Source organism: Heliconius melpomene, chromosome 19 (assembly GCF_056956725.1).
Source record: "Heliconius melpomene rosina isolate 202511_hmr_F chromosome 19, ASM5695672v1, whole genome shotgun sequence".
In the NCBI taxonomy this organism is placed as follows: Eukaryota; Metazoa; Arthropoda; class Insecta; order Lepidoptera; family Nymphalidae; genus Heliconius; species Heliconius melpomene.
Window position 1 is genome coordinate 14,490,789 of NC_140407.1, and position 22,902 is coordinate 14,513,690.

General features: G+C 30.9%; 3 protein-coding genes across 3 annotated transcripts; all 3 read left to right on the plus strand.

Moving 5' to 3' along the window:
- The first annotated feature begins 1,811 nt into the window (after positions 1–1,811).
- Positions 1,812–3,912, plus strand: LOC146528975 (uncharacterized). The gene is made up of 3 exons (XM_085202945.1): positions 1,812–1,841; positions 1,953–2,088; positions 2,553–3,912. Exons 1-3 carry the CDS (start codon positions 1,812–1,814, stop codon positions 3,842–3,844), a joined length of 1,458 nt encoding a protein of 485 aa, XP_085059071.1. The 3' UTR covers positions 3,845–3,912.
- Positions 3,913–6,808: 2,896 nt separating this feature from the next.
- On the plus strand, positions 6,809–9,791 carry LOC146528976 (facilitated trehalose transporter Tret1-like). The gene is made up of 3 exons (XM_085203760.1): positions 6,809–7,188; positions 7,312–7,444; positions 7,757–9,791. Exons 1-3 carry the CDS (start codon positions 7,162–7,164, stop codon positions 9,082–9,084), a joined length of 1,488 nt encoding a protein of 495 aa, XP_085059886.1. The 5' UTR covers positions 6,809–7,161; the 3' UTR covers positions 9,085–9,791.
- A 4,535-nt stretch (positions 9,792–14,326) lies between these two features.
- Positions 14,327–22,702, plus strand: LOC146528977 (cytochrome P450 4c3-like). The gene is made up of 9 exons (XM_085203269.1): positions 14,327–14,677; positions 15,436–15,545; positions 16,397–16,487; positions 16,747–16,932; positions 17,521–17,894; positions 19,525–19,593; positions 20,452–20,620; positions 21,171–21,350; positions 22,442–22,702. The coding sequence occupies exons 1-9, from the start codon at positions 14,524–14,526 to the stop codon at positions 22,600–22,602; spliced, it is 1,494 nt and encodes a 497-aa protein (XP_085059395.1). The 5' UTR covers positions 14,327–14,523; the 3' UTR covers positions 22,603–22,702.
- The last annotated feature ends 200 nt before the right edge of the window (positions 22,703–22,902 follow it).

The window sequence follows — 22,902 nt, forward strand, 5'->3', positions numbered from 1 at the left end:
GACGCGTATTATAAGAACTGTATTAATAAACTGAATGATTTGTTTCATTTGTCACATTTGTGAACAAAAACAATACGAAAGTGTAAATATCAAATTAATAATATTAACAAGTTATATAAATATGTAGATGAATAAAAGCTTGTCTAAAATATTTTCTTTTAGTCTTAACGAGGCTTTAAATACAATAATTATATTTTATAATAAAAAATGGTTTTTTTTATATATTTGACTGCTTGTTGATCCTAAATAAATTGATTTTTGTTTCTTGTCGCTTATCTGACACTGAATCCCACATAAAGCGGAGTAGGAAGAGTTACGTTACGACTGCTTAGGATGTGAATTAATCTTACTCGTATGTTCTTTCACAGTCCTAGAGTCACTCAGTTAAAGAAAATGAAATTATGTAACTCTATAAAGTGTTATAACCTTTAAAAATACATGTGTATAAATATATTTTTCTGGATATATTGTAGTATATATTTGTATTGTAGGTGTTCTTTGAGAATCGAAAAATATAGCAACTTCAAATGTGTAGCTGTAAAAGAGTTTTTATTTATATTTTGTATTTTGTTACCACAAAATAATATTGATAGCAAGGGGTTCCGTCTCGGTAATGGTAAACAACTAAAATGTCTAATGATATGTATGTAACTTATTAGTTCCAAATGATGCCCAAGTGCTCGACGTACCCTGAACCGGCACTCATAACATGTAGAAAAAAAAATGTACGAAAAAATCTACGAGACACATTGGAGGAAATAACATTTGTACTTTTTTTTCAACTTCTCGCTGTATCCCGTGCACAGCAGGGTATGCAGAGGGAACCTAGTGGTAAGACACTCTTTTCTCCACTTTCCGCCGAATTCTGGAGAGACTGTGTGTTGAGTAACGGAATTCAACGTCGCCCTTAGTCTCTACACCAGAACGAAGAAATGAAAATATAAATTTAAATAAATATTTTATTTCCTCGAATGGTGATCGAACCCACAACCAGTCGCGTTTACAGTCACACTTTGTGCCCATGCTTCACGACTGGCCTCTATATTCTAATCATTTATACTTAAATTGTTTTCATTTCCCCACTCTATTAGGAAAAGCCAACGTTGAGTTGTGAGATATTTTTTTTAATTGGCATCATTAACATATTACAATAATATTTTTAACGTATTTGCCGGTATAAAATGACAATACCAAAGACAATTACAATTTGTGTTTATTCCAGAGGAAAATAATGAAAGTTTTAAAGAAATCGACTCTTGCCACTCAATAGGTTGTGTACATTGTGAGAAGCACGCAGCTTCTGATTTATTGTGATATTATAACAAAATAATTATAACAAAATAATTATAACAAAATTACATTTTTATACCTTATTATTATATTAAACACAGTAAGTCGTTGTATTTTATTAGATTATTGCTTTTAAGCCATTTTTTCTTTTTTGCCACTTTCCACCGTATTCTCAACGCATTACGTGTTGAGTGGCGTTAACATTCTAAATTTGCACACGCCCGTATCTCTTACAACTAAATACCTCTCTTCAGAAGATACCTATCTTTCAGAGATAACTACTAGCAATAATACCGCTCAGTATTTATATTCAAGTTTTGTTTTGTATTTTCCTCTGTTTTCATTTCAAGTTTTTATTTTATACTTTCCTTTGTGTGCAGTAAAGAATTTCTATCTATAGGTTAAGTAACTATACATTATATTTATTTACAGAAAAGATTAATGAAAATCAGGCTGTTTTTTTTATTATGCTAGTAAGACGATAAAACATAGTGCACAAAAGACATAATCCTTCTAACAACATGACGTATAATATACAAACTCTACGGCAGGTTGGTTTACTTTTGTCAGATCATTTAACATTTAACTTTTTTATATTTGTTACCTCAAAACTTTTAACTAACTTTTAATATGGAAACTTAATAATTTAAATTATTATTTAGGTTTTCGTTGTGAGTGGACTGACACTATGTAGTATATCCGATGGCTTTATATTTGGTCAGATGTCGGGCATGATTGATGCATTGCAGAAGGGAAGCAGTCTTATCGAATTGTCTGAAGATGACATATCTGCTATTGGTAAACAGAATATGTTTTTTTAATATATGTAATATAATTAATTCTATTATTACTTAACTATTCAACCAGTCAGTAGTGTCCTACAACGGCTTTTTGGATGATAACTAATAATGGAGACCATCGTGACGCAGGGGCTTAAGCATTTCTCCTTAGGTGAAAGAAATATTTATGTTTTTATTTCCTAACTCTGGTAACAGGCAAAGCGCGTCGTTCAGTTCCGCAACTCAACACGCAATTCTTTGAAAATTCGGCGGAAAGTGAGGAACGGAAGTATCTTAATGGGAACAGTGTCTTAATCCAAGGTTTCCAGGATCCGAGTATCCAACTACTGTAGTAGTACGTGCGCGATACAGCATGAAGCTATAAAAAATAATAATGAAATAAATTTATCGACGAAAAATTTAAACATTGAACTACTATTGACCATAATAATTAAAACGTTAATTTTAATTTAATTATTCCAGCTGCAACAGTTAATATTACCTGCTTTTGGGGCTTTGCATCTATGGTAGGACTGACTGAAGCTTTTGGCAGAAGAAAATCCCTTACAATTCTATCAATTCCCGTATTAATATGTTGGATAATGGTATACTTTGCGCAAGATAAAACAGTGCTAATAGCGAGCAGAGCTATAGTGGGACTATCATTTGGAGGCATTCTTGTAATGACTTGTATAAATATTGGAGAATATGTGGCACCTCATAAGAGATCACTTTGCTTAAATATAATGTACAGTATCGGGACGACGTTAGGAACCATGCTTGGACATGTGCTAAGTCTCTTCTTGCATTGGAGAAATGTAGCCCTTGTCGGTCTAATACCAACAGCATTGTCTGCAATTATTCCACTATTTTGGGTGGAAAGTCCGACATGGCTGGCGACACATAATAGACTCGAAGAATGTAAACAAGCGTTCTATTCTCTTCACCCTCATAGCGAGGCAGCGGAGAAAGAATTGAAAATGTTGTTAGAATATCAAATTAACAATGCAAAAGTTTCTAAAAAAACATCTAGTAATTTTGTAATACTTATGAGAAAATATAAAGAAGCATGGAAACATCCTTATTACTGGAAAATTGTTATATTAACGAATATTGTCTGCTTGTACAGAGTGGTAGCCGGGAGAATTTTATTGAGTACCATGGCTATAACGATTATAGAAGATATAACAGGTACAAGTGATATTTTAGTATACACGGTAGTGGTTGACGGATTCGCTCTTATGGGAGCAGGATTATCTTGTATATTAGTATCAAAATTTAACATGAGGCCATTGCTATTTTGTTCTGGCATCATTTCTAATACTATACTAATGATATTTGCAGCAAGTCTTTATTTTTGGCAAGATGGAGAGATGGCGTGGGTCAAGATCTCGTTATTAGCTCTCTATTACGTGACTGTCACTGCAGGCCCGTATTCAGTACTTGAGACTTTGCTGTCAGAGTTACATCCTTTGGAGATAAAAACCATGAACTGTTTGTTATTGGGCGCTATTTCTAGTGTCGTACAATTTATTAGTATTCAGTTTGCTACAAAAATGTTCACTCATATCGGTTATCATGGAGTATTTTTTTTGAACTCTGTTATCGTATTTTTATGTTTACTTTACCTGTATATCCAATTACCAGAAACAAAAGGTCGCACACTACAAGAAATAGAATATTATTTTAAGAATAACACATTTGGGGATGACAAAAACCAAGTTAACGAAAGCGAACGATTAAATAAAGCAGATGATTCAGAAAACAAAGCTTAAATTAAATTTCGAAAAAGTTAAAATTAAATCAAAATAAATCAGCTTCACGCTTCCCGCACACAGGAGGGTAGGCAGGGTAAACCTAGTATTAAAACACTCCGTTCCCCACTTTACGCTGAATTCTGGAGGCATTGCGTGTTGACTGGCGGAATTCAACGCCGCTGTTTGCCTCGATATCAGAGCGAAAAAATGAAAATGCAATACGTGTAACAGAAATGGGGAACAGCATCATAATAACTGTGCTTAATTGAATCATTCTTTTCCACTTGTTACATAATATTTATGAACAAAAACAATTAGAAATCTGAAGGTATATAATTATAATTAAAAATGTATCTTTTAACGTATTTGCCAGTTCGCAGATTTTAAATAAATTTTTTTTTTTATTTTTTAGTAGTTTATCTTCAAGCTAATATATATATATATGTTAAAAGTTACAACTGCTTAGTGTTATTAATTATTCATTATGTTCTGTCCTGGAGTCATTACTGTTAAAAAAGATGAAATTATGTATTCTCTACAAAATTCCTTATATTATTATCCTGTATATATAGTAGTGTCTATTTATACTAACGGTACTATTTGAACATGTAAGGAACAGGCCTTTAAACCAATTCTTTCATACTCAGCTATAATATAAACTAATAAACAGACAAAAAAACAGTGTTTTGGGTTCCATTGATTTAATAAATGTCCGCAGAAAGAGATTTTCTCTATAGAAAATATACCTATCATTCATGTAAATACTCAGACAAGTTACAATTTTATTATATGTATAATTTTATAGTTTTTCTTATACACTAATAATTCTGACTTGTTTTGTTAGAAATAGGGATGTTTGAATAGCTTGTGAATCTAGAGTCATTGTGGTATTAGTATTGAGTTGATGTTGTCATGGTCAGATATTCGAGTGCGAATATTTAAGAGAAAAAAAAGTGTACGAGAAAGTTATGTATACATAAGAAAGTAATTTGCTAATTATTAATTTTCAGTCGATCATTTATTTCAGATTTTTTTGAGTCTCAATGGTGTGGTTGTGCATCCTTTTCCTTGCATATTGTATATATACAATTCAACACGTAATCAATGTGTGACGTAATAAGTATGTGAAATTTGGCAAGAACTCACTTCTTTGGCAAAAACTAATAATACAAATAAAGTAAAAATTCCGAAAAATCGAAATTTATATTATAGAAAAACATAATTACAAACTAATATTTGTAGTATATTTCATACCAAAACAATGCACATACCTGCAATTGTTAACTTTTAAAAATTGTACGTTCCGTTGACCTACAATCATGAAACTGATACGGAATCCACAGTAGGCGAGTCCGACTCGCTCTTAACCAATTTTTTTATAAAATATGATGTATTATTATAATTTTACCTTACACAAAAATATGTTTTATGTAAAAGAATTAATTATGCTGTACATTTGGCGAAACTGTTTATATTATATTATATTATGTAAGTATATCTATCTACTCGGGTTATAGTAAAACACTCTTGTCTGCTTGGCTTTATAACTAGAGACATAGACCACGACAGTCTTCTCAATACTGTTTCTTTTTTCCCTCATAAAACAGGTAAGAATAAATAATGAAACTTTTTTAATTTTATTATATGGTAATTTTTAAAATACGTATATATTATATTTTTTGTTTCGACCATATTTCTTTCGTTACATCATTTAAGTTTCATATATTCCTTGAGGCCAGTCGTGCCGCTTTTAAAAGGCACGTTAAGCCATTAAAACGGTTATAATACTATAAAATTAAACTTTAATAATATAAAAGTGAAAAATTTTACGTATATTTATTTGTTTTTTTATTGCGTAAGTTAACAATTTTTATTGTTATATAAATTTTTAACAATTAAAGTTTTATTCAAAGTTGATTAAAAGCATTTCTTATATGTTTATGTATTGTGCATAGAAGCTTTAGTCCCTGTCACTTTATTCCCAAATGGTCTAGCCCGATAAGCATGAGAAAACTGCGCTGGCTTCTAATCAATTATTTTTATTATGATGATTATATTGCTTTATATTTATTTTATTTTTATTATATTTTGAGATGTCTTAAGTGCGAGTGAAAGATGTGTCATTAATTTAGCATGATAATAATGTTTACTGCTGAGAATTGTAGTAGATCAAGAGTAGACCAGTCAAATATAATTTCTTTAAAATTATATTTTGTTTATTCCATTGCTCCTTCAAAGTTGACATAATAAATAATATTGCAATCTTGTAAAACACTGCAACTCGTGTTTTTACACTGTTTTGCCATATGACATAATTATGTAAAATACTGAACTGCTGAAGTGTTAAAAGATCGTATTTGTGATGAGTTAGAGTTAGATGTCTATATAAGTTTGTTACGCGCGTGCACGGAGGTTTTTTTTTTATTTTTATATGAATGTAATAATAATTCATGAAAATATAATTTAACTTTAAGGGTTATTAACACCCTTACTGTAAGGGTTGGAGACAAAAAAAATGGTGTGTCGCTAGTTCAGATAAAAAGCTATAATAATAATAAAATAATTTATTTCTCCACACAATGTAAAATCTCCAAAAAAAAAGAATTTAGGTACATAAAATATTATTTACAATCATATGTGAGACTAACGATTGTAGGTACTAAGTTCTAAGCTGGTTTTCTAGGCAACAGGTTCTCTTCTGATAAATATGCAGGTATGCACAGGCTATTATTGCAGTATAGGCTATTATTATATATAGGCTATTATTTCAGTATAACCATATTAAAAATAATTAATTAAAAGCCACTTTAGTCCCCTTGCCTATGGGAGTCTAGACCCTTTTGGTTCCATTGTCTTAACTTCTCTGGCTAGGTTGAATGGAACCCATAGTGGTTCGAAAACATGCTGAGATGTTTTAGTAAACCTTATAGAGGCCTTCTACTTCTACTCTACTTTAATATTTTTAAGTATTACAAAAAAAATCATTAATTATGTAATATTTCAAATGAAAAACGGCCATTAAAATATAACAGAACACACACACGTACGTTTTCTATGTTGTGCGATTCATTTTCTGCTCAATTTCTAGAGAATTACGTGTTCTTATTATCGTATCGGTCGCGGAAGAACTAGGTAGTTCTTTGCTGTTTTCTACTACGAACGGAAATATCGCATAGATACTTCAAATTCTGCAATGAAGTTTCTCTTTTTAATATTTTTCTATGATTAAGTAACAGTGTCCTTTAATTATTTTTAATGCATTTCAGTCACTTAAGTTGATAATATAAGACACTTATGTTACTTGCAATAACATCAATTGTTGAAGTAATCAAAATATGATTCCCGTCCAAACGCTTCGACAGGTAACTGTTTTTATTTTAGACATATCCTTTTATAAAAATAAATTTTGTCAAATAATAATTGTTATTATTAAAGAACCCGCTGATGCTTACTAGATCTAACTAGATGTTTTGTTTCAATTTCAGATTTCAATAATCACGGGGCTAACATTATGTAGCTTTTCAGACGGCTTCATATTTGGTCAGATGTCAGGGATGATCAATGCTCTTCGTCACGACACTACAATAGGGATAACTGAAGATGATATTTCTTTGATAGGTAAATATGACTTCGTGAAATGCTTAATTTGTTGGCATAAATAATTCATTTGAAAGTTCGCCGTAGGATAGTCTCTATATCAGCCATCTTCGTATTTTTTCTTAAATTGACTCTGGAAAATACGGAATAATGTTTTTATTTTTCAATAAAAATTGTAACAATTTCTAAAAAATCTAAGCTTTGTAGAATGTAAGCTTTTGATTGTTTTTAGAAATTATCTTACTTCAATAAAGTTTATTACGATAATATATCGTTTAAATACATAATAGCAACAAGTTATGTACTAATATTATTCTTCTCTTTCTGTTTTAGCTTCCATAATAAACATAACAATATTCATGGGCATCGCCTCATTATCGTTTTTGACAGAGAAATATGGCCGGAAAAAGTTGATAAATTTTTTATCCGTATTTATAACAATTCATTGGTTGGTGGTGTACTTTGCACAGGATAAAACTACTATTTTGTTATCTAGAATAATAGGTGGACTACCTTATGGGGGGATATTATTCGTGACGTACGTAAGCGTGGGCGAGTACGTGTCTCCTAATCTCAGGCCTATAGCTATGAACGTGATGGCCAGCGTTGGACAGTCTTTGGGCACGGCTATTGGCCATATTTTATGCACTATTTTGCACTGGAAAACTGTTGCATTACTTGGTATTATTCCTACTATAGTATCAGCAATCCTCCCATATTTTTGGGTAGAAAGTCCATTTTGGTTAGCTACTAAACGGAGATTTGAAGAATGTGAGCAAGCGTTTAGGGCTTTACGTGTTACAACGGAAGCTTCTGAAAAAGAATTGAAAGCGTTAGTGGAAAGTCAGACGCAAAATTTAGCCAACAATGGAAAATACAACGGATTCGTAGAAGCTATAGTAAAATACTTAAGATTATGTAAACAAAAACGCTTTTGGAGAATGACGGCCTTGTTACTGGTTATTGGAATATACAGAGTGTTTGCAGGAAAGATTCTTATAAACACTTTGGCACTGTCCATGCTGGAAGATATCACAGGAACTGAAAACATTTTACAATACACTCTTGTAGTAGATGGATTTGTTATTTTGGGTTCAAGTATGTCCTGCCTGTTAGTAAGTAGATTTAAAATAAGACCACTACTTTTGATTTCTGGAGTCACATCGAACTGTTTTCAAATTATTCTTGCAGCTTGTTTTTATTTATGGCCTGTAAATGATAATTTGATAGCTTGGGTTAAAACTTTATTACTTGCGTTATATTTTATAACCGTCATAGCAGGCCCCTATGCAGTACTCGAGCTAGTCATGTTAGAAACTATGCCTTTGGATGGTAAATCCATTCAAATTAGTATAACAAGTGGCCTTTTTGGTGTTTTACAATTCTATCACATACAAATTTCTATGAAAATGTTACCAGTTATAGGATACCATGGAGTCTTCTTTTTTGATGGGATAGTAGTTTTTTTCTGCCTCTTATACTGTTACTTTTATTTACCTGAAACCAGGAATAGAACTTTGCAAGAAATCGAATTATATTTTATAAACAATACTTTCGCAACCGACGCTCCCAAGAATGTGGCTGAAGAAGAACAATTGTTTAAAGGAGATGAAGAAAATGTAGCGGGAAATATAAGCTTGAGTACAATAAATGAGAAATAGAATTTTAATATATTAATAGTAAATGAACCCAAACCGAGTGTCCGGGTATAAGCAGGACAATGCAGTACATTTTTTACAATTAAAGTATACTTGTGCTACAATTACTACAAATAATGTGATCTCAAGTGCCAAGTCTTTGGTTAAAGAAACTAACTAAAGATAAACAATGAAATATAAACGAAGCTATATTCTATTGTGCCTTGGCGTCAGTTCATTCAACCAATGAGGCCAGGTCTTGACGCAGGGGCACAAAGTGTGACTGTCAACCGATTGGTCGTAGGTTCGGTCCCCACTAGAAAAATGTGTCGAGGCAAAGGGCAGCGTTGGGTTCCGCCAATCAATATGCAACGCCTCCAGAATTCGGCGGAAAGTGAGTGAGTAAGTGTCTTAACACTAGGTTTCATCTGCCTATCCTGATGTGTGCGGGATACCGCGTGAAGCTGGTTTATTTTATTTATTTTTAACCTTCATATTTTAATAGATGTAATTAGACCATGTAGGCATTATGACATCAACGATCGTTGTTGTCGACAAATGTAAACCTTATTTGATTCTAACTTTCTAGTTAGAGAAACTTCTTTCTTTCTAGAAATATTTAAAACGTGAAAATAAAGACATGAATGTAAAGTCTTGACAAATGTGTCTAGAAAATAAGTAAATGCAAATGTAAATATAATTTTAAGTTTATTTAAATCGTATATAATAAATGATAATTGATGTACAAGAAACATTATATAATTTATTAAAATATTTTTAAAATAAAGACGTATTTATTTTTCTTATGTTTTATTATAAAGTTTTGAAGAAGCACGAAATTTACAGAAAAAGATAATAATCATCAAGTCGTACGTATGGTAAAATATATTTTGTTAATATTAAATCCATCTTGTCTTGTAGAAATGAGCGACTCTCGCAATAAAAACATTTGTCCGTAGAAGTTCCTGAAGGCAAAAAATTAAAGAAATTAACATATTGACTTGACATGACTTGAAATTAACATTGATTGACTATAAGCGCGACAGATTGTTGGTTCGATTCTTTCTCCAGTAAATGGAATGTTCATATTTTCATTTTCTTTATTCCTTCCAGTGTACGTATCACTGCTAAGAGGCCTGATTATCAAAGCGAGGGAATGAAAATCCCCCGAGCGGGAATCTAACCTGCAATCGTCGTTTACAGTGTTATCTCTTGTGTTTATACCATATGTTCTACAATAGACACTTTTGTATAAAATAACATAAACATTGTGATGGAACGTGTATCATAAGTGCAGCTAATTTATTCAATTTTTTACAAGACTTTTTTCCATGTTTATAATTATATTGTTTATTACTATAATTATAAGAGTTTGTTTGGGTAAATGTGTTCAGAGACCAATGGTTCGAATTGAGCAATTATTTTTGGATATTTATATTATATCTTTTATCAACGAGAAAGGCTAGTTTTTTAAAACTTCACGCCTTATATCCTTTACGCACTTAGCAAGGTAGGCAGAGAGAACTGGGAATCTGGTAAGTTAAGTTAAGAACTTCCGTTCCACAATAACACAAACACTTCCATTCATTCCTTCCATTGCAATGTTATTTAAATGCTAGTTTAATATATAAAGCGATAGTTGTATTACGTACTCGTATGAATATACGAGTTCTGAAGCCAGTGAGGCCACAATAAAAGTGTGACTGTAAAAACGACTGGTTGTGGGATCGATCCCCATCAGAATAGAAAGAGTTAGTGTAGTGTTAAAACACTCCGCTCCACATAGTTTTACAATAATGCGGCTATTATCATACAAATGTTTTTTTTTTTATTAATTTCATTTAGTCTTTTAAGTAAGTATGTAAACAAGTCTTTTAAAATAGAAAGTAGTATCGAATTTGATTTGATTTGAATTGATAGAAATTAAGATAAAATGGACGATTTTATAATTATTTAGCGTTTTAAGTCCTTTAAAAATCCAAGTAGTCTTTTGAGTTACGCGCGGCCGCTAACGTTACAAATTACTGCAAATGCCCTGGTTACGTAATTATTCAAATTTGCCGTTAAAATATTCAAAGTTGTGTTGTTCTTTGTGCTCATGTATATCTAACTATACAGTGTACATACAGGTGTTTGTACATGTAATTGAACATGAAAACATAAAAAAAACCTGCCAAGAGCGAGTCGTACTCGCCTATGAAAGTGTCCGTAGGAGTCGGTAACAATAAACAAAAAAATATTACCACCACCTCCATTACTTCGAAAAGCTGGGGTCCCAACTTGGCCGAAAGATATTTTCTTCGAAATTATCTCTAACTCACGAAATCCATTGTGTGTTAGAAGCAAATATTTCACAGGATATTTATTGGCTCAATTATTTCTCGGTGAAATGTCTATATATTTAATATAACCCAAGTTCATATTAACCAGACTGGTTAAATTATGGTGTGGAATTGAAAACCAAAAATCCAGTAAAAAATAGTAAAGAAAGAAGCTGGAAAATATTGTTATAATTTATATTTTTAAATATTACATTTAAAAAAAATCGACATCAAAACTGTATTTCGCTAAGTTGTTTAGAATAATGTTTTAAGAAAATTGAAAAATAACATGTGAAATTATTAATACTATACCTATTTTAAAGTCGTTTTTTACTTTTAAGTAAAGTAAAAATAATTGAGCATTTTTTTAAAATATAAAATATATTATTGATTAAAATGTTTATCATACTATGTTTTATGATATATCCCACCAACCACAATAATGTGAAACGAGAGCCAAGTTAAATGTTAAATGCGTTTTTCTCGATTGGAGATGGAGATCTATATGAGTGCCAAATTGTGTTCACTCGGAATAATCTTCACCCGAAAATTTCTGATATTTGGTTTGGTGCCTAGTGTTAAAAAATAGCCAAGTCATTATTATGCTTAAAAGTTATATAAAACACACACACAGAACAGTACGTACCTATAGAATTTAAATACTCGAATTTCATGGAGTTCCAAATACTGATTTGGTGGCAATAGAAGTACGCTCTTTCAATAAAAAACAATTGATCCATAAATGACGGAGAAATAAATGGAAACATATAATAAAAAAAATTAACTTGTCGAAGATAAAACTGCCTTCTCTTTGCCAATCTTTCTTTTTGAAAAATAAGCACAAACTATTTGGGTAGATTCAATGTGATGATGATGACTGATAATTATTTATTGTCATTTCCAACTATGAAAACGTAAAAGTTTTATAAGCTGTAGGTAATTTTCATTTGGTGTTTGCTCAAAATTTTATACGTAAAATAATTTGGTCCCATTTTAAAAACATTTTGAGTTTGTTTTCTTCCGATTGACATTATTTAAGATAAAACGTAACTAATTAATAAAATATCGCTTATTATAATTTAATAATAAAAGAAAGGTTTAAGGAGCGGTTTTATTGCTGGCTGATAAAGCTGATAGCAGTATAAATGTCGTTTAAGGTATCAGTTGATACAACCCGCGTATATGGTCGTTATCTAGGAATTTTAGAGTATAAATACGTATTTTCATAAAGTTTTTTTCTATATGAAAATACGTATTTATATTATTTATTATATTTATATCTACTTACTTGTCAATCATTTAAATACAATTTTATGTCGCTATTTTGATTAAATGATTGAAAAGAATTAAGTCAATGAAAAAAATCTATAAAATTACGGATTTAAAAAAAATAATAAAAATTAAATAGCGTCTAACGCAAAACATTTTTATTGATATTTAGTTCTTTAATTATAGAGTTTCGAGCTCGCCAGTTTAGCAAAAAATCACTTTGCCAATGTCACGTTGCATGAAGAATACCCGCCAAAGGTTGTATGGTAAAAAAATATCACTCTATAGAAGTGTTTGCTTTGCCTAATATATATACATAAAAATTTACAAAGATATAACATATGTAACATTCACCCTCAAATCGAACGGGATAGGAATTATCGTCAGATAGGAAGAGAAGGATCAACACATCCTTTCTGTGCGTTAGCGGGGTTAGACCTCATTGCTCCTAGAATGATGCAGTGCGTTAGCGGGGGTAGACCTCATTGCGCCTAGAATGATTGGTAGACAATAACAAACGGACGAAAATTTAGAAAAATCAGTAACAGTTTTTCTGATATAATCGTCCATTTACAGAAGCCAATCAATTACGATGTTATTATAAGTATACATTAATTTACATTCGGATCACACATCATGTGCTTATCGAAGGTCAAAAAGTTCTGGCAAAAACGTGATATGTTGAAAAACGTGATAGTGATAGTCTGGGTAGCTAATATAAGATAAATGTTTTTTAATATTTTATAGCGTAAATAAAAATTTATATGTATTATCCTAGTTATTAAAAAAAATTATATATATATTTTAATGTGTCTAATGGAAAAATGATAATTGTTGGTTCGTTCAATTTTTGATGACTTGAGCATAAAATAATTAATCATAAAGCCAATAGTTATTTATGCCTATTATAAAATTTATATTTTTGTTTATAAACATGACATAATATACATATGATACCTTGAAGTCTTTTTAGGGTTCCGTATTTTTAAGGAAAAAAGGAACCCATATAAGATCACTTTGTTGTCCGTCTGTCTGTCTATTTGTCTCTCTGTCTATCAAGAACCCTTATCTCAAGGCTTGGAGATATCGAGTCGAAATTCAAACCATGTGCTCAAATGTACGGTCCCTTGATTTGGTGAGTGAACCTGACTTGCGCTTGTTCAGGTTCTTTTTACGAGATGTCGTCGATCTTATCAACATTCTATGTGATGAAATTAATAATAAATATATATATATATATATATATATATATATATATATATATAATTAAACATACTAGGAACAAGATACATTTGTAGTTTCAAGTGTTTCTAACTTTTATTATCCAGTTTAGAGTAGATTTTATTGTTTTTGGTATTTTACGGTCATAAATATAACAAAAAGATATATAATAAAAAAGATAGGTAGAATGCGGCAGCGATCTCGCGCTCGTAAAAAATATAAATTGAAATAAAAATGTCTATAGTTAAATTAAACATATTCTTAAATAATATCTGAGCTAAAAACTTGACTATTATATAACTTGACTATAAATTAAAAAAAAATTAAAACGGTAAACAACAGAAAACCTTTTATATTTACAGCGGTGCATAAATAAGTACCTATATACTTATACAGTCTACTCAAGTCCTATAAGAGTAAATCGTACACATCCAGACCCAGTCTCTACAGATATTCCTTCAATCGTTCACGCTTGCAAAATGATATAACACTTAAATGTTATATTTATTTAATAGGAATATCTTTTGACAGTGAAAAAAAATATTGTGATAGTAACTGATAAAATAATATCTTTAGTCTGAGTTAATTATCAAACAAATCTAGATATAAATACAATTAAATTTTCAGTTGAGTGCGCAAATCTCGGACCACCATGTATTTACAATTGTTTATTTATTTCCTTTTGCCTCTCATATCGATTGTTCTATATTTTCGGTTTAATAGAAAAACTAGATTAATCAATGAAATACCTGGACCGAAGTCATGGCCGGTTATTGGAAATTTTTTGGGATTCATGCTACCAACAGGTTAGTGGTTTTACTTTATTTTTTACTTTTCGTAGACAGAGAAACCGAAAACTTTTATGTCCACTTTTCATTCCATATCATCAAAAAGTATTTTTATAGCCATAAAAAAAATTAGAATTGGCAACTGCCGCGTAATCTTTATCATTTACTAACTACATTACAGTGGTATCAAGGTGAAGGAATTTGAATACCTCCGAGTGATAATAATAACAGTAAATGTAAAACAAATAAGATACATATAAACTATCAATAGTGAAGAAAAAATAAGGAAAAACTTTCAACAAGGAATTACTTAAGTAAAAAAATCAAAATGATCATTTATTGGAAATTGGCATTGATAATTTCAAATTAAATTCTACCCAGAATCTCTCTCATTTTTAGTAATCCTTAGTATGTTTTACTAAACGATATCTTAAAATTTTCTTTTATACACATATGTAAAAACTTACATATGTATAATCTATATTACTTAAAATATTGATATATAGAATGATTGGTAGAGCGATAGACAAGTTGATGCACGTTATAGAAGACTAATTTCCAACTATTTTATTTAATGGTCCTTTTCTATTTTTTAGAGCTAAGTTTACGCACGAAAATCACCCGCTCACAACAGGGTGAACAAAAGGGGCCTTATGCTTAAACACTCCGTTCAACACTTTCCACCGAATTTTTCGAGTTTTTTTTACATTTGGCTAGATTATCTGAAAATGTAAATATTTTGTCACCAGCCTTAATTTTTATTGTATTTTTTGCAGATGAACTTTTTAAATATCAGAGACATTTACCAAAGCAATATGGTCCAATTAACCAAATCCATGGATTGAATGTCCGTATGGTAAATCTTAGTGAACCTGCCGATATTGAGGTAATTATAATATCATAATACTTCTCATTTTCTATAACCATTCGCTTTTGTAGTATAAATGTTAAAGACATGGCACATTGCATGATGCAAACAGGAAAATATACTCTATAAGATATTATAAGATTTAAGATGTAGTTTTGGTCATAAATGCAAGAAACAATCAGTTTTTTAATGAAACAATAAAATCTTCAACAATCTATCCATAAATGTGTTCTTTTAAAAAGGTCTTAGGCATGGAATATTTGCAGTAATTAATGAATGTCAATCGATAAAGAATAACAAAAATAATATTCAAATTTCTTTCGAATCAATGCAACTCAATTTAGTCTTAAGTAAACAAAAGGAGTAAATAATGTGGTAATCCAATTCTACCCGATTCCTTATGTCTCTATTCATCTTAATATGTCAACAAAAATAATGAAGTAATAAGAAGTAGTAGAATGAAGAAATTTAGTAATTAATGTACGATGCAATATCTTAGCCGCCGCAACGCCAGCAACGCCACGTTTTGCCTCGACATTAGAGCCACGAAACGGAAATATAAATTTAAATAAATATTTCATTTCCTCAAATAGAAATCGAACCCCTAACCAAGTCGCGTTTACAGTACGAATTATCTTATAAGGGCTACCTGGTTGCGATTTTAAATTAAAATGTCTGCGTATAGGCGATCCATAATACGTCTAGACAAGATTCTCCAAAATGCATTAGTTAGGAAGAGTTTAGTTAGGAGGTCCCTAGTTGACTCGATTTTCAACTCGAGTCTTAATGAATTCTTCTCTTCGTATTAAATGAATTGAAAACTAGTAACACAATTAATTTGCATTCCTTATTTCCCCTTATTGTTGCAGAAACTTTTAGCTACAAACGAGTACAATTATAAAGAACATCCATACACATATCTTACTAAATGGCTCGGACAAGGATTACTAGTGAGCAACGGTCAGTACTTAATATGAAAATAATAAAAATATAAGTCCCTAGAGAGTTCCACCAATTTTATTCCTTATTTTATTTGATAATTGACAGACAATTAAATAAAAAAACACTTGTCGCACAAGTTAGACTAACGAAAATATTATAAATATGCTTCAAAGTGGGAATCAAAACTACAATTACCATCACCCTGAAACGTCACAATTACATGGCCTCATTGTTAAATATTTATAGTAATTTCCCTTAAAAAATAATTTTTTTACAGGCAATACATGGTTTGGAAGACGAAAAATGTTAACTAAAGCATTTCACTTCAACATCTTGAAGAAATTCTTCAATTCATTTGTGGAACAGACGGAAAATTTTAATAAGACTTTGGTAAAAGAAGCTGATAACAAACAGTCAGATTTGCTAACGCTAATTAGCAACGTCACATTGCGGATTATGTGCGGTGAGTATTACTAAGATGATATCATTTATCTTATCAGTTTTTTATTGATATTTAACAACCTGTTTTCGATTTGTACCTATATAATTGTAATGCTTTTAGCAACACGCTTTGTCTTTTTAAAAAACCCTCATGTCAAAAATAATCCATGCCTGAACGTAGGCTCAGATTTTAATTTAAATTATAATCCACATAATGTTATTTAAATGTCTCTTTACATCATAAGGGACCTTAAAATGTCTTAGGCTCGTATTAATAAACTCTTCTAAAGTCTGAGCTCGATCTTGAGAAGCCGTTTTCTTCCATAAATTACATATCCATAAAAGAAAACTTATCTTTTTCTTTAGATGCAGTTTCTCTTTTTTTCTTTTACTATTTAAATATAATATATTTGCATTGTGTTCAATGCAAATTTGAAGCAACCCCTACATGGGCGTTGACGACGACGTTGTAGCTTTAGCCGTTATCAACATATTCTTTGTTTATATGCTACCTTCTATTTTTGTTTCGAATAATTTTTATGTTATTTTATAAAATTTCGCTGAACTGCGCTCAGATAATGCTGTTTATTTATACCTTGTTTACTTACAGACACATCAATGGGCATCTCCGTACAAGATGACATGAAGTCTATAGTGGATTCATATTTCAAATCGCTTCATGATATGGGACAATGTTTCAGTACAAGATTTTGTAAATTGTGGATGAATAATGAACGAATATATAAACTGACTGAGACTGGAAAAATAGAAGATGAAGCAGTCAAAAATTTACATAACTTAACGGGTACTGTGGTAAAAAATCGAAGAGAATTTTATAAAAATAATAATATAGAAGTTGATGAGAGTGAGGATAATGAAGGTAGTCGGAAGTATGCAATGTTGGATTTACTTTTAAGGAATGAAAAAGAAGGACTTATTGACAACGATGGCGTGAGAGAGGAAGTTGACTCGTTCATGTTTGCGGTAAGTGTTGCTTATTACTGGTATTATATATAACTAGTGGACCCGGACGCGGCTACGCCTGCTTCAACTATAAGAATATTTATTAAATATATTCATGAAATTATTTTCAATTCTCAATAGAATTAGTAAGAAAATATAAGGTCAAATAATCAAAAAGAATAATAAGTAGATACACATTATTAGAAAAAAATATCTGAGTTATCGAAATGAACTAACAAAAGGATTAAAAGTAACTAAAGGATAGGTATTCTTAATATTAGAAAAAGTACCTAAAGTTTTCCGTACGTGCGTACATAGATATCGACTCTACGAAATAACTAAACATTTCTCTCTATTAAGTAGGATAATTTTAGCGGGCAATATCAAATAAAATAAGAAGAGAATCAAAGTGTATTTTAAATTAATTATAAACAAAAAATAAAGTTCGAAAATGTATGAAAATTTATAAAACCATCAACGTCATCTGCCCGTTCGCGTCGGTCATACTGTGCCGCCCGTAGGCTAGTCATTTCGAATCAGTGACATCTCCTTAATTATTTATTAGTATGTTATACAGTAAACTATAATTTCAATCTAGATAAAATGCTAAAAGTGACTCTTATATTTATTTTCATAAGGATGAATATCAAAACGTCGCGGTAGCGGTCGCGTAGCAACGACGGTTGTTATTAACATGGCAGAATAAATTGCATGTCAAATTAGAATGTACTTTAAAATATATTAGTATATATGTGTAATGTAATGTTATATAGCCTATAGCACTTCTGAAGAATGCAGCTTTCATACAAAACAAAAACAATGAAAATCGGACCAGTAGATCCAGAGATCTTAGCGTTCAAACAAACAAACAAACAAACAAACAAACAAACAAACAAACAAAAAAACAAACAAACAAACAAACAAACTCTTCCGCTTTATTATATTAGTATAGATTGTTATGTAAAATATTGTTATTATTATGTACTGTTATGTAATAACTTATTATACTGGTTATTTGTTGGTATATGTGATAAAGTGATAGAGGAGGTCATTTCCAACTATTTTTATCACTTTTAGAATGAACCAAGATTTTTCCATTGGCGAAATATTGAACATTCAAAAAATATGCCATTACCACCACCACCACCACCACTTTTTTGTCTGATGTATGCCTCGTTTAATCGTGAAGCCGCGTGATTGTCATTTCTTTATATATTAGGAATCTGAGTAATTTTGTCAGAATAATTGATCCAAACATTTTAAGAATCATTCTTCTCAAAATATTACTAATGTAAGGTTTAAATATAAGGAGTATATACCAGAGATGCTAAGAGATTATAAGAAATATGTATTTTGGCAGCTTCCTAAATGAGAATATTAGTATTGTCATTTAGATATTAATTAACGTTTCGTTTGTATTTACTAATAGTATTTAATCCGTCCATATATTATCTTATCTCATATTACAGTTGTTTCATATGGCCTCACAGTTTCTAGTTTCAATATTTCTTCAAATTACTTTACATTTTTTTTTATTATTTCATGGTAATACAACTACGCTCTCATTCACAATTTCTGTTTATTGTTTTTCTCCGAAATATATTTGATTACCATTTAAAGTTTTTTTATTAAAATATTTTATCAATTTTAGGGTCACGACACAACTGCCATAGCAACAACGTTTATGCTAATGACCTTAGCTAACGAAGAAGTTGTACAAGTAAGGAAAAAAGTTTCTTTTTAGCTTCTCGCTGTATCTCGCACTTAGTAGAGTAGGCGGAGGGAACCTGGGAACTAAATGTTAAAACACTCCATTCCCATTAAGAAACTTGTATTTCTCAGTTTTCGCCGAATTCTGGAAGCATTAAGTGTTGAGTGGCGGAAATAACGCTGCGTTATTACTTCGTTACCAGACCAAGGAAATGAAAATATTAAATATTTCAGAAAATAATTATTAATTCTTAGAGAATAGAGATATTATGAGATATTTTCTTATTCAGAGAATTTTATACTCATTTTCCTACTTATCTAAATTAAAACGTGGAATTAAGCTCCGCCACTAAACAAGCAGTATCCCGAATATGGGCGGTAAGTCCAAAACGAGTGAAGTGTCTTCACTCTACGTTTCATCTTCCTACCCTGTTTGCAGAAGATGCTTGAAAATAAAACAAAATAGATAAATAAAAAAAACATTTAGTCCCTATTGTGTTTCTTGCGAATAAAAACATTTGTAAATATACGTAACGATAGCTTTGTAAAGTTGTTAGTAATTGCGACTTAAATTACATAATATTGTTTAGTCTATTAACATAATTATATATCTCTTTATCTTCAATAAAAGTAAACAACAACATATTATTAATAGTTATAACTATTAATTATCTATAATTAATAGTTATAACTATTAATAATAAAGAATAGATAAATATCGTTTTAAACACTTTTGAAAGTGTTATTGCATACTTAGGAAAAGAAAAATATTTATTAAGAAAACAGTTTCCAATGGGGTGCGGGTTCAAATCCCGCTACGTTAAAATTTTTATACGTTCACTTATAAATAATAATTATCTTATTCTAGAACAAAGTTTATGATGAGATACGACAAGTGTTTGGCGATAGTGATCGTGCGCCCACAATGGATGATGTAAACAAGATGAAGTATTTAGATTGCTGCATAAAGGAATTATTGCGGATGTATCCCAGCGCTCCTATGATTGCTAGATGCTTGACAAAAGAAACTGTATTCAGTAAGATTCATATCGTAATTTTTATTTACTAAACAAAAAAATGACTGTACACGCGAGAATTGCGGGTTCGATTCGCACTCGCTTGAATGATATGTTTAGTTTTTTTTATTTTATTTTTATTCTCTTATTATTTTATTTTTTTTTTTCATTTCATCGCTCTGGTTACAAAGCAAATCGTGGGATTGAGTTTCGCCACTCAACACGTAGTGCCGAAATTCGGCGGAAAGTGAGAAACGGAGGTCTTAATGGAAATGGATTGTCTTAACACCAGATTCTTAGGTTCCTTCTGCTTACCCTAAAATATTAAAGAAAATAATGATTGTAGGTTCGATTATTTCTCCACTCTAGTATACAAAGCTCAACGTTTTGTAGCAGTTAGCAGTAACAAATGCGTGAAGATGCAAAAATAAGCTATATATTAAACATTAGTGGGGAAATTTGCATAGGATCTAATTCTCCGCTCTCATAAGACTCTCCTACCTTGTTAAGATAAACAACGCAATGTCTCAAATTCGACCGTTGACTATAATTTTTTTTTAAATATTTCCAGGTGGTTACACAGTACCGGCCGGTACTTCCTGTTGTATTGGTATATATGACATGCACCATCGCGCTGACTTGTATCCGGAACCAGAGCGCTTCATACCTGAACGGTTTCTACCAGAAAATTGTGTAAAGAGACATCCTTATTCATATATTCCATTCAGTGCTGGACCACGAAATTGCATAGGTAATTAAATGGTTTTTTTTACCAACCATAGTACCTGTTACCATAAAAAAAAACAATAGTATTAAATTATTATTTTAGGTTTTAAAAATAATACTGATTAGAGGCCCCGGTGGGCGCAGGTTCTAAGTTCTAACCGCCTTAGGGGGATATAATATTTAATATTTTTATTTCCTAGCTCTTGTTATAAGGCAAAGTGTGGCGTTGATTTCTCCTACTCAACACGCGATGCCTCGGGAATTCGTTGAAAAATGGGAAACGGGAGAGTCTTAATGGGAACAGAGTGTCTTAACACTAGATCCTGGATCGCCTCTGCCTACTCTGCTATATGCGGAATAAGCGAAGCTAAAAAACACTACCCTTTTCGAATAACGAAATGATTTCTTTTATTAAATAACACTCAAATCTAATAAAGTATGATGTTTATTACTTATATAATTATTTTAAATGCAGGCTATAGAAATATTATAATTAACGAATATTGAAAAAAAAATAATTCAAATTTAATAAGGAAATAATAAAATACCACACGGAAATTAAATGTCAACTAGTCTAGTCTGTTATTATATAATGTAATATTCTTTAGCAGGTATTTATTTTATAGTAAATAGTAAAAATACAAGGCAAGTCCCAGATTCACAAGCGTGCGGCTGAAAAAAAGATTTAAATAAGAAACTTAATCTATTTATGTTACTATCTTTTTATTTGTCCTTGATAAACTTTATATATAAAGCTTCTTATAATATATGGCATATGAAAACAATTCATTTTGCATATGAGAGTCGAACTCACGACCATCATGTAAAAAATAATTATGCTAAAATCATATGAGTATTTTTTTTTATATTAAGTAAAGTATAAGCAAATATATAGTCTTTCAATAAAGTTTATACTATTCTTTGCCATTTTTCGCTATTTAAATGATGTGCGAGGATAAGAGGACCTTTGGCAGGGTAGCAAGACAGGACGAAGCGCTTAACGTACGGCCTCTACCTCTCAGCTAGCAGTATATAGTTTTCTAACTGAGGACAGAGCTACACTATTTGTAGCATGGAGACATAGCAATGTAAAATATTGTATATCTTTGTTTTCAGGTCAAAAATTCGCTTTATTACAATTGAAAGTTGTTATATCGGGCCTTCTTCGTAAATTCCGATTGGAACCTGTGACCAAGCCCTCAGATTTGGAGTTCCTGACCGATATGGTATTGCGCACCAAAAAACCAGTGTATGTTAAATTTTGCTTGAGGAAATAATAATTTCAATAATCATAAGAACTTTAATGGAGAAAGGTGGTAATGAAATAAGAATATACCTATTGTATGATAATGTAATTAAATAGTTTTAAGGAAAAAAGTTTTTTATTTTTACCTAAGTGCCTGACCCAAGTCGTGGCTCAGGGGTAAAAGCATGCGACTGCAAGCCCGATTTGCAGGTTGTGGGTTTCATTCCCACTCGAAGAAATGTTTTAATATTTTCATTTCCTCGCGCTGATTTCCGCCATGCAATACGCAATGCCTTCAGAATTTGTCGGAAAGTAGGAAACGGAAGTGTTT

Coding starts and splice junctions, on each gene's coding strand:
- LOC146528975 (XM_085202945.1), top strand. CDS start 1,812: ATGACGTATAATATACAAACTCTACGGCAG. Junction 1,842..1,952: donor ATATACAAACTCTACGGCAG/GTTGGTTTACTT, acceptor ATTATTATTTAG/GTTTTCGTTGTGAGTGGACT. Junction 2,089..2,552: donor AGATGACATATCTGCTATTG/GTAAACAGAATA, acceptor TAATTATTCCAG/CTGCAACAGTTAATATTACC.
- LOC146528976 (XM_085203760.1), top strand. CDS start 7,162: ATGATTCCCGTCCAAACGCTTCGACAG. Junction 7,189..7,311: donor CCGTCCAAACGCTTCGACAG/GTAACTGTTTTT, acceptor TTTCAATTTCAG/ATTTCAATAATCACGGGGCT. Junction 7,445..7,756: donor AGATGATATTTCTTTGATAG/GTAAATATGACT, acceptor TTTCTGTTTTAG/CTTCCATAATAAACATAACA.
- LOC146528977 (XM_085203269.1), top strand. CDS start 14,524: ATGTATTTACAATTGTTTATTTATTTCCTTTTGCCTCTCATATCGATT. Junction 16,933..17,520: donor CACATTGCGGATTATGTGCG/GTGAGTATTACT, acceptor GTTTACTTACAG/ACACATCAATGGGCATCTCC. Junction 19,594..20,451: donor CTAACGAAGAAGTTGTACAA/GTAAGGAAAAAA, acceptor ATCTTATTCTAG/AACAAAGTTTATGATGAGAT.